The sequence below is a fragment of the Rhinocladiella mackenziei genome, assembly GCF_000835555.1.
Source record: "Rhinocladiella mackenziei CBS 650.93 unplaced genomic scaffold supercont1.1, whole genome shotgun sequence".
NCBI lineage: Eukaryota > Fungi > Ascomycota > Eurotiomycetes > Chaetothyriales > Herpotrichiellaceae > Rhinocladiella > Rhinocladiella mackenziei.
This window is the reverse complement of record NW_013550604.1, coordinates 3,889,670-3,901,069: the sequence shown is the minus strand read 5'-3', so window position 1 is coordinate 3,901,069 and position 11,400 is coordinate 3,889,670. Positions and strand designations below refer to the sequence as shown.

The 11,400-nt window shown below is 50.6% G+C and overlaps 5 protein-coding genes across 5 annotated transcripts; 2 read left to right on the top strand and 3 right to left on the bottom strand.

Moving 5' to 3' along the window:
* Positions 1–103: 103 nt before the first annotated feature.
* Positions 104–866, bottom strand: Z518_01382 (nascent polypeptide-associated complex subunit beta; the record flags this gene model as incomplete). Its single annotated transcript, XM_013421982.1, has 4 exons — positions 104–351; positions 468–684; positions 746–774; positions 821–866. The coding sequence occupies 4 exons, from the start codon at positions 864–866 to the stop codon at positions 104–106; spliced, it is 540 nt and encodes a 179-aa protein (XP_013277436.1).
* Positions 867–1,340: 474 nt separating this feature from the next.
* On the top strand, positions 1,341–2,363 carry Z518_01381 (uncharacterized protein; the record flags this gene model as incomplete). Its single annotated transcript, XM_013421981.1, has 6 exons — positions 1,341–1,423; positions 1,481–1,492; positions 1,549–1,639; positions 1,690–1,725; positions 1,805–2,214; positions 2,276–2,363. The coding sequence occupies 6 exons, from the start codon at positions 1,341–1,343 to the stop codon at positions 2,361–2,363; spliced, it is 720 nt and encodes a 239-aa protein (XP_013277435.1).
* Positions 2,364–2,597: 234 nt separating this feature from the next.
* Positions 2,598–3,142, bottom strand: Z518_01380 (uncharacterized protein; the record flags this gene model as incomplete). The annotated part of the gene is made up of 2 exons (XM_013421980.1): positions 2,598–2,708; positions 2,825–3,142. 2 exons carry the CDS (start codon positions 3,140–3,142, stop codon positions 2,598–2,600), a joined length of 429 nt encoding a protein of 142 aa, XP_013277434.1.
* Positions 3,143–6,499: 3,357 nt separating this feature from the next.
* Z518_01379 (uncharacterized protein) lies at positions 6,500–7,096 on the top strand (the record flags this gene model as incomplete). Its single annotated transcript, XM_013421979.1, has 1 exon — positions 6,500–7,096. One exon carries the CDS (start codon positions 6,500–6,502, stop codon positions 7,094–7,096), a length of 597 nt encoding a protein of 198 aa, XP_013277433.1.
* A 17-nt stretch (positions 7,097–7,113) lies between these two features.
* Positions 7,114–10,081, bottom strand: Z518_01378 (uncharacterized protein; the record flags this gene model as incomplete). The annotated part of the gene is made up of 3 exons (XM_013421978.1): positions 7,114–7,184; positions 7,274–9,766; positions 9,886–10,081. The coding sequence occupies 3 exons, from the start codon at positions 10,079–10,081 to the stop codon at positions 7,114–7,116; spliced, it is 2,760 nt and encodes a 919-aa protein (XP_013277432.1).
* Positions 10,082–11,400: the final 1,319 nt, after the last annotated feature.

Sequence of the window (11,400 nt, the reverse complement as noted above, 5' to 3'; positions counted from 1 at the left end):
GTGGTTTGCCATTGCGACATTCATGGTAAAGAAGAGCTCACTCTTGGAAAGAGCCTGAGCCTTCTATGAATCACTGTGGTCCCGGGACCATAAACTTCCGCGTTTACTCGACTTTGCCCTCAAAGTTCTCACCCTCGACAAGATCTGGTATCTCGTCATCGTCGTCGTCACCTTCTTTCTTCTCTCCGCCTTCTTTCTTTTGCAAGCTCTGATATGACTCAGCGAGACGGCGTAACGACGCCAGCGAGTCCGGGCCCAGCTGGTTCAGGATTCCCGGTACCAGTTCTGTCAATTCCTTGTCCTCGCCGTTGCCGTAGATGGCAAACGTATTGGAGGGGACAGATGCGTGGACTATTTGGAGCATTTTGTTAGTATTCGACGCCCTGTCTTTCCTTCTTGAGGGTTCTTGTTTTCTCGTCCTTCGTTCTTTGGACCTCTGATTCCAGGTGTGCAGTTAGTTTACGTACCCTTTGGTGCAGCAAAATGTATCACATTTCCATCTTCCTTGAACATGTTCACCTCCTCGATCGCCTGGATGGGCTGTACATTCAGCTTTTTCAGTGAAGTCTGCAGTTTCTTGTCGTCGGTGCCGGAGGATTTGTGAACCTTCTTGGTCTTTCTTCGCGGTGTGCCTTTGCCTCTGGATAAAAAAACCAACAGTGAGTATCCCTCCTCGTGGACAAGCTAGATGAGATGATTCTAAGAGAGCGGTCATCGGCATGAAGAGACAAGGAAAATCACATACCCTACCCTTGAAGTTAGTCGTTTCGCGGTCTTCCGCACAAATGATGATGGAATTTCGAGCTCGAACAGAACATACCAATTCGCACCTGCGCCTGCATGCGCTTGAGCTTCTCCTGATCCATGTTGGCGAGGAATTCTCTTCTGAGCGCTTTGGCTCAGAATGCGAGGCTGGGAAATATGTCCTGTTGTAGTGGGTGACAAGTTGAGGCCTTTCGGACGTCCGAGCCTGCTATTTGGGACTTGGCACGACGTGACACCCTCAAAAAAAGAAAAATCCCCAAAGGGAAAGGCTCAGGAAAAGTCAAGCCGAAGTGACTCTTCCTTCCTAGATGATATGGGATGTTTGGGCAGGTTGAGCTGGCGGAATACCAAATGAACCGTTTAAGTCGACTTTGATTTGTACTTGCACCGGGCAGTGTGCAAGTCTTGGCGCAACTCCCTAACATTTTTGGGAAAACCTCGGGCCGGGAGCAAAGATCTCCTACCGGGGATCTTTTGCCCGCATTCTTCAACCCTCCACAGATTGATTCAAGCCATCTCGACCACCAACTTGCTCTTCTGTTTCTGACCTCTTCTCGTTTTTGCGGAAGGTGAAGATGGCGGGAAAGCAAGCGTTGATTGTGCCTGCGCTTAAGAAGCAGACGGCAACAATCATTATGGCGCACGGGTTGGGCGACAGGTCGGCACCAAAGCCCGTCCGTACAGTTTGTAGGTTTGACTAACTTGAGGAATACAGTGGTGCAGGATGGTGAGTCCGAAAGGCATCGAGCGCTATCTGGGAATCAGACACACTCACCGACCCAGGGTGTCTCTCGCTGAGAGCTGGCGGCGACGTGGAAAGTTTGAAGACGTCAAGTTCGTCTTTCCCAATGCCCCCAACATCCCTATCACTGTGGTATGTAAGGGACTTGCCCCGTGAAATATGTATTCTTACATATGAACTAGAACTTGGGAATGAGCATGCCCGGTTGGTACGACATCGTAAGACGCCGTGAAGATGTTTGCAAACCCAAGCGCTCATGAAGTCGGTTGCATACCGTCTCCCACACCTGCTGACCAGATATCACTCTCGCGACAGGCCGATTTCTCAGCCCTGAAACAAGCACACGATGAACCCGGCATCCTTCGCAGCCGAACCACCTTCAGCAAACTCATTACCGATGAGATCGACTCCGGAATTCCCTCCAACCGCATCATCCTTGGTGGCTTCTCCCAGGGCGGCGCCATGTCTATTTTCACCGGTGTTACCACGCCGTATAAACTGGGGGGTGTGTTCGGGCTCAGCTGTTATCTGCTGATGGGGGACAAGATCAAAGACCTAGCGAAAGAGGCCCAGGATGCGAATAAAGATACACCGTTCTTCATGGGCCACGGTGATGCAGACGAGGTCGTCAAGTATCAGTGGGGACAACAGACGGCAGAATTCTTGAAGAATGAGCTAGGTTACAGGGTAGAATTCAAGACGTACAGGTGAGTGGTCGACGCAACGAGGGACCTGTTCATCAAGTGTCTCCGCTGATGCGCATAACAGGAATCTTCGGCACTCTGCGGACATGCAAGAAATCGACGATCTAGAGGAATTCATTAAACGATGCTTACCACCTACCGGGTCCCTTTGACTAGAGATAGGTCCACGGAGACGAAACCGAACCTGGATACCAATCACCATTTTCATTTTGCTGGCCTTGTTAATATGTTTGGCGGTGACCAGAACATGGAATCGGAGAATAAGAGCGAAGAGAGCATAAGATTGCTCGGTGCCCCACTGGCATGGGGTTTCAAATCGGCCTTTCGATTTAGAAAGCTATTTCAAAATTCCCCGAACAACTTTCTTTTTTAGCTTCCATACTGATTTACGCGGCACCCTCCTTGCGCTGTCCAGTGTAGAAAGCCAATCCATAGGTGTTGGTCTTGAAGGTAATGACACTGCCCTTGGGGAAATAGAAAACATCACCGGCGACAGCCTGCCAAAACGGGCGAGTCAGCCACAGGACCTGTAAGAGAACTACGCTCTCTGCCAAACCCCGGACCCGGACTCCAACTTGGCTCCGGATCGACAACTAAAAGGCGCAGAACTTACGTGAACAGATTGGCCGGTCTCGTCGCTGATGTCGAATTCGCCCTCCAAAATGATCTTCATCTCATGGTAGGTATAGGTATAAACGAGGGGAGTGCCCTTCTCGAGTCTGTAAATGCCACAGCTGATGGGCTTCTCCGGATCGATCTTATCGCTGCTGGCGATGTCGCCGAGGTAGGCGTTCTCATTGGCGATCAAAGGAGGCTTGAATTCCGATTGGACTTTGGAGAAGTGGGTGAATGCTGGTGTCGAGCCCATTTTTTCAGGTGCTGGTGTTGAAGATTTGCGCTTGGACGTGAATTTACTGAGAGAAATACCCATGTTAATTGGGCAGAAAGCCGGTGTGTATATGATTGTCACCGATGGGAGAGTCGAGGTCGGGAGGGAGCACCGGAAATTCCAACAAAAGTGCAATGCTCTTTGCGACCAAACCGAAATTGCTCTCACCTTTTAGTATATGTTTGTGGGATGTCCTTTCAACCGAGAGGGATCCTATTCAAGGGCGTGTTGTTTCAAAGAACAAATCGCGATAAGTCGTCGAGACGTGATTGCACGATTTTTCCGACAGGGTGGAAGGAAATGCGAACGAGTTGGGAAAAGAAAAGCTGCAGACAGTAGAGTAATGCAGGAACAGGTGCCAAAAGTCGCAAAGATATACTTGTTGAATTTTTTCTCGTTCTGCCTACCTAATGGTTTGGTATCTATGCCGTGTTGAGGGTTGCCCGTCAGCTTTGGCAATCATGCAATGACCCCGACAACAACGCGCTCCAGGCGACAGACAAGGAAAAGACTCGCGTCAGCGTGTAAAAGGTTCCGCACTGGGCGTCAGATACCAATGAGCGGCGCGCTCCAACGGGTGAGAGTTCTGAGATGCGAAAGCAGGGGAAGATTATGCCTGAGAGGGTTAAGGCGAAGAAGAGGGAATCCCACCGCGAGGCCCATCCTCGATAAGAGATAAGAATTGATACTTGGCATGTTTGTTGTGTTTTCCAACGTTCGGCCAAAGCCAGGTGTTGCTCGTTCTTGGGCTCTAATCAGTGTGCTGAGAGACTCAACGCGAACCAGGTTCCGTCCGTACATCCTTCTAATCTTTCCAGCTTACTTGCATATGGACGTACGTGCCTTGGTATATTTCAACAAGGTCTTTGTGATTCCTGACTCATGCCAAGCAGCAGCAGGTCCGAACATCCGAGTCATGGGGCAGGCGCAGTTTCACCTCACTTTATCCCCAGCTTTCTCTTCGCTAATATTCGATTTCTTTTACAGCTTCCTATCTTCTCATTCCATCTTCTTCCCTCTCCTATGGCCATCATCTCATTCGTCCGTTCAACTATCTTTCTGTTTGGCGGAGAAAGCCTTGTCTCGACCCGGTCAGTTGATATGGCGCGAAACTCAATCGAGGAATCATTTCCCTTCGGCAATTCTCGGCAAGTCTTTTTTCACCACTGAACCTCATTTACCTGCTACGGAATCCAACAACCACTTACATAAACCACTTCAACCACCGCACACCTTGCCTTTTTCAGGCAGGGATTTGGTGCGAACTGAGGATCTTCCAACTAAGTCGTGACAACTCCCACAGGCTGGATATGAACGAATCAATGGGATGTCCCCGGTGTGGCCAATCAAGCCCGGTCCTGCTGACTCGACTCCCCAAAGAACGCACCGCGCTGTCTCCAAGGACATTTACCTCAACAGAGACCCATAGGGGGGAGAACTCTGGTTGAGACACATGCTATTACTGAATAGCAGATATAGCTTATTACCAACAAGATCAACAAAACATCACCCCAAAGACGGCAGAAAGACGTTTGACCCATCGGACCCCACCGAAGACAAACCCATGAATCCTCCTCAAGTGATTGTTTGACTTTGCTCTAATCTTATACCGTTTAGAAGAAACAAGGAGAAAGCTGCATTTAAATGCAAAGAAATCCCTTCTCTACCACCGAAATCCCGTTCTCCACAGTTTCCTTTTTGCACGCCAACGTCAATGCTTTCTGCAACCGACAACATCATTCTCCACACCTGATCCAATTGGTCCCCTCCCCCCCTCCAAAATTTTGGAACCGCCGTATCCTTGTGTGGCCTGGCAGACACAAGATACATCTTTCATGTAACACGCAGTCCTATCGGAGGCACAGCTCATACACGGAAGTGGCTGAACACTAACTGGCCAATGATTTTCTCAAGAGATTTCCAAGTCCATCCTCCCACTTGACCTACGCCGAGCCCTTAATGGGGGGTTGCAAACGTTTGGAATCACGTCGGTCTGTCCACCCAGTGAGGCCAAAAGCCTCTGGGAAGACGCCTGTCGCATGATGAAATTCTCTGCTTTTTGGCCTCTCACGATCAATGTCCGGCCCTGCTAAAGGCGGCTTAGACTGCCTTTTTTTTTTTTTTTTTTTTTTAGAGTGCGAACGCATTCAATTACCCATGAAGACAAGACGATTGCTCCGTCTGGACCGGCTCTGCTTTGCCTACGTACCTTTTTCGACCTCCTCCATATTATAATACATGCATATTTGCTACACCAGAAGTCACAAGGAGACTCAATTTTCTTTCCTCAGGCTATTCTCTTTCTCTCCCTCCTCTTCTGTACCGAAGAAATCACACCCAAAAAAATCTACGATGGCATGACACAGAAATCCAAGTCGGTTTTCTGGACGAGATTGCAACTTTCTTCCTATTCTCCATCCTACCCACTCGACCAATTGTTGTGTCGCGATCGAATTCCCACATTCAACTCCCTCCGATCGAAAATTTTTTCATTTTTCTTTGGTCGTGATCAAGGAAAATTATAACCCACAATTACTGGACGAAATACGACGAGAGAGGCAGATATCGACGCTGCAAAAAGCGCAATTGAGATTTCTCCCTGAACCGTTGCATTCCCTGCATAATCTCTCTCACATACTCACAAGCGCAACCTTTTGATGCTCGGTCGCCGGGTCTTTGTAGCTTAGCACGCATTCCGCTGCCTATCTCGCTAGCTACACAGTGACATTGTCATCGCCAGTCCTTGTGGCCTTGTGATCGTCATCGCGTTGGATCGACATCCAAATGTGAAGAGTACGAAAACCGCCACTCGAAACAGCAAGTCAGGAACCAAGAAAACGCCGACTCTGATACTCGAATACTCCGGAGGTGAATGACGTATCGTTTATCATCAAGTCGCTCCGACACATGATGGACCCAGGGACTTAAAGTACTGTTGCGTGTGATCCTAAATCCTGACATCGCCACGACCTTGTGCCCGTCACGCCTCTATTCCAACGACAAAGGCAACCAAGTGACAGTGTCAAACGTCTCATTCTTAAGTTCCCCTTGATACCAGTAAACCCCGACTTGTGCTCGTACTTCCTCCTTCGACGCCGACAACGAGAGCACACCGGTCCCATATCCAGGCAACCCCGAGACAAACAGGCCGAACATAAAACCTAGGACGCCTTGCTCGTATCGCTGAACAACGCAGTGAAAGACGAACGCGACAGAAGCAAGACAATCCTTGAAATTCCGAGACGCCTTGGCCACCCTCTTACCAATCGTAAGCATAAATATATGAACACATCGTCATTGACACAATTCACACCACCCCGCCCCCTTGACAACACAAATTCGACGAACTGGGACAGGACAAAGTCATCATAAGAAACAACGAAAACGAAAGCAGCAACCATGGTGGCCACGACCGATCCCGCATCTACGAGCAATCGGATTAAAAACCAGAGTCTGAACGGCAACGTTAACCCGCCAAGTGCAGTCGCCATGAAACCCACGCCGATGGCACGAATAACGCAGAGCGCCGAATTGGACGAATACACCGCGCGAATGCGAAGTTTCCTTGCGAGTGTGGAGGAATCACAGTTGCGTCGCGATCAAGGGGTCAAGGGAATGTCACTTCATCGCGGAGAGAGTGATGATAGTGGCAGTGGCAATGAGAGGGAAAAGTCACCTGAGTTCTGCTGGATGGATCTCGCGAGTGTGAGGAGGGAGCATGGGGGGGCAAATCTCAGTGGTGATGATGCGAGTGGGGTTGGCATCTCGGAAGAGACAACAAAACTCCCACCTCATCACCCCTTGGGCATCCTTGCTGATGCCCGACACCACCACTATGCTCACCACAATCACCATCACCATCGAGGAGAACATCGGTCTGCAAGTCCTGGAGGAAAGTCGTTATTGAGCAAGAGGTATATGGCGCATGCGCCGCAAGCGCCCATGCCGTCGACCGGGATCGGCCGTGGATCAGCCGAGAAACACTGCAACAGGTGAATGTTAGTTATTGTCTTTCAGATGGGAGTGGGCAAGGCGAGTAGAGGCAAACACATCAGATCATTGTAAAAATTCTCAGAGCAAAGAGCTTACAGTGTCCCAATATGACGCCAAAAAAAAAGGGGGGGGGGGGGCGCCAAGAGGAGAAAGGGTATGTCAAGGTAAAATGGAACGCACCTTCCCAGTGCCAGTCAGTCATAACCCCCAACCAATGCAATTTTCCTCGCACCGTGTACTCGGGTTCAAGTTGGTCTGGAGACATGACGTCGCCACCAAGACGTCGTTGAGGGACCGTGGCCATTGAAGTTAGATAGCTTCCGCTTGCACTCGAGCCCATATTAGACATGGCCATCCCGTGACTCGTCGAGTCAACAGTGACCCGTCGTTTGAGAACTCGACCGGCTGCATCAAGTTCATCTCCCAATAAAACACCATTCATAGAATTCCCCGCTTGCAGATTCTGACCCTGACCCGGGTCCTGGTTCTGATTGAGAAGCACCTCTTCCTCAGTTATGTTATCAGCTGTGTGGGCTTTCCTCTTCAAGCCAGGCGGCATATTAATCACCGGAGGGACAAAATTACCACCGGGGACACCACGTGACGTGTACCGTCTCAGTAATCTGTTGGCTTTCTCGGCCTCGTAGGCATCACGCCGATTCCACACCTCTTGCACAACATTCCAGCAGGAATTTACATTTCCAATCTTGAGTCTCGTGATCATCGCCGCCCAGCGCTGCACGACCCAGTCCCTATCGTCGGGTTCTGTGATTTCACAACTCGCCGCAAAAAGGGGAAAGATTTGGACAATCGTCGCTCGAGACGAAAGGGGCACTGAGGCTAGCGTGACGAGCACTTTCTTCGCTAGTGTCAGTGCCGAATCACTGGGTATTTCAGGTACAGCTTGATGTAGGTAGAGGAGAGTGGCATAGCGATACGCCTCGGCGGTTTGGATCGAGTGTTGGACTTCGGAATTGGGGTCCTCCGGTCGTTCAAAGAGCATGGCACTCGGCGCTTGCCATTGTGCTAGTTGCTCCTTGAGCTCCATCGCTGTGCTCACCAGTGTTAGAGAATTTGATTCGGTCTTGCGCACGCGCTGGATGAGATTTGCGACACGGCCCATCAGAGGAAACAAGGTCGTTGCACAACCCATCAAAGGGTCGACTTCAACCAGATCCCCGAATGGAGCATTCACGGTGCTCAGAATTTCCTCAAAGTTCAGGTCAAAGGCCTCTTCGAGAGACGTCAATCGGGCGATGACATCCATGTAAACAAAGGTGTTACAGAGAAATTTCAGTCTGTTGGCATCCTGGGTGGTCATTCGGCCCATTTGCATGTCTCGTCGATGTTTGACAACCGCATTATTGACCATGACCTTTGCGCCGCGCAAATGCTGCACGCCGGTACTCACATGGCTGTCCCAGCCTTCACTAAAGGCCAGAGCCAGTGACGTGGCGAGCGCCGAGTCAAGCCGCATATTCTCGATCTCAAAGGCAAGGCGTTTGATAGATTTGGTCATATGCGCCATGCCTGGCATGTGCAGATTGGGAATTTCGTGCGCACCATGAAAGGCTGTCATTGAGGAGATCGCGTGGTACAAGGCTGGCGATTCCCGCGCCAATGGCCAAATCAAGGTACGCCAGGGGTTTTCGGTCGGACCATCCTTGACAGACAGAATGCCACAGGTTTGCTTGTCGAACCGAAGCATAAGCATTTCAGGTGAGGAGGCGTCGAGGGCAGGTTGGGCCAGAATAGTCATGTCGCTCGATTTGGAAGACGACGTGGATGTTTCGCTGGGGGTGGGAGACGACGTGCGGAAAGCATGCCAGGTCGGAGGGGTAGAGTTCCGGTCGAGGAGAGAGGCGGGGGTGGGGAGAGGAAGTGTGGGCATCGTAGTCGAGGTAGCAATAGCGTCCGATCGGATAATTTCTTCATCAAAGTCTTCATCCATATTCATGTTGGCATCGAAGGTTCCAGGCTGATACGGGTGAGGGGACATTGCCGGTCGGATCTCGGAGGGATCTGGCGGCTGGTTCAGATCAGTTCCCGGTAAGAGGAGGTCCAGAAGTTGAGGGGATCCAGACGAGAACGAGCAAGTGCTATTGTTATCATTGGTAGAAGACGTCGTCGTCGTCGTCGTCAAGCTGTAGGGGTCGATGTTATCGCCAAATGACAGGCTAGGAGAGATGCCTTCTGCATTAAATGGTGGCATGAATATGGAATCCGGTGTCAGATGGAGAGGTGGTGATGATGATGTTTTCTCTGACTTGAGGTCTCCTTGCTGATCCGGACTCAGTGACGAGCTCTGACTATGGCTTTGACCATGACTTTGGCGTTGAAAGGCGTGGGCAGCTGTGGCAAATGCCGAATGAAGTCCTGGCGACCATGTTTTTGATGCCTGGGAATCTTCGACGACGGCATCCTGATGAACAGGCCGTCCACCAGCAGTAATATCGAGCGGTTGAGAGATATTGTTGTGGTTGAGGGAGAAGGAATTGGATCGAAATGGTTTCCTTTTCGCGCTCGGTTTGGACGTAAAAGTGGTTTCCTCGAACGTCCTCCACTTATAGTCCTTCTTATATCCCTCGCACACGACACTTCTCTTCTGGCATTGGACGCAGGAAGGCTTTGTCTCGTCACATTTTAATCGTTTCTTCTTGCATGTCATGCAACCTATTGATACAAAGGTGATCCAAAGTCAGTCAAGCCCGCTCCGAAGGTAGGGACACTTGGTATGCTTCCCCTCGAGCTGAAGGACAATCTAGAAGGAGATATGCAAGGAACCGACATACCATTTCGACTCTTGCTCTGTTTTGGCTTGGTGACCGCGCCATCCTGAACGGCCAGGCCGGGTCTGCTAAGAACTTTTGAGGAAGCATTTCCCTTTGGTTTTGCGACGGTATGTCGTTTCGCTGGAACCGCTGACCCGGGCGAAATGACGGGAGATTTCTCTAAGAAAACGGACGGGGAAGGGATCTGGACCTCCATGCGACGCGGGCAAGGACAGGCGACATGGACACGACGGATGTGGCCTGGAGGAGGGAAGGGGAAAAAAAAAAAAAAAAAAAAAAGGCGGGCGTAGTGGTGAGCGGATCGGTGGTACTTTGGATGGCGTTGGCTTGACCGTCGAGACTGATTGGTATGAGAGAGGATTCTAGGTCGTGACAAAGATCTAGGTGGAACAAAATAGTATAAAACAAGATTAAACAAAATGAATTGAAAAGGAATTGGCTTGATTGAGAAGATGAGAGGAGAGGAAATGCGGGCGAGATATCGGTTAGAATGTGTGTCTCTGTAGCAAGTCGATGGACGGTGCCAGGGCCAGTTGGTGGGATGCGGATGCAGTTGCGGCGCAAGTGGGGAGTTGGAGCTGCCAATCCATCCATGAACAAATAAGTTTGGAGCGTCGAACGGTATAGGTACTGCAAGTACACTGGGTTGGTGACGGCAGCTACAGCCACAAGTCCTGCCCATCAATCAACGGCCAGAGGGGCTCGACAGGCATGTAGGGTAATGCAAGGCGGAATCAGAAGCCGACGACATAGAGAGAAGGAATTGTGAAGGGGAAGCAGGACAGCAAGCGGGCATGTCCACACAAACAAAAGAACTCCAGAGACCAGCCTCACGCCTCGCCAATCAGTGCACCAACTGATCGCTGCCGACATGTCTGTTGTGGCCAATAAAACTCTGCCAGCTACTTGCCTCGCCAATTCTGTTATCTTTGCTTCCCGACTACCGGCCTAGCTTGCAGTGTCGCACCTCCAGGCTCACTAACTACTAGTTGGTCAGGCTAACCATATTCCAGGCGCAGGCCGAGATACGCGAGATCCAGAGAGACATCTGCTCTATTTGTGTACCCCAATATTGTATTCGAAGCGAAGACATGAGACTCGATCCACGTGAGAAATTCTGTAGCTATTGAAACAGCTACACAAAAGCCATCTGAACAATCACAAATACCTGTCTGGATACCTAGGTGTGTAATGCCCTTCGGCCCGTAAGTTTTCTCTTTATCATCTCAGTGTCCTCTAAACTAGAGCCCGAGCGAGAGCTTTCGCACCAAAGCTCCACCAAAAATCCCCTGGGCCCCTCCACTCAGTCTCGGAATCCTTCTTCGACCCAGAACTACGCAGGCCCTAGCAGGCCCCTGACCCTATGACGACGTCTCGTCCCAGCACCTCGTCGCGAGCCTTGGCATCGCTTTCCAAGTCCCCCTCCCTTCTCGCTCGCCTTGCAACTGACATGACATACACATCCGGCTGGCGAATCGCGATAAGTTGTCAGGTGGCTTGAAAGGATGGTAGCAC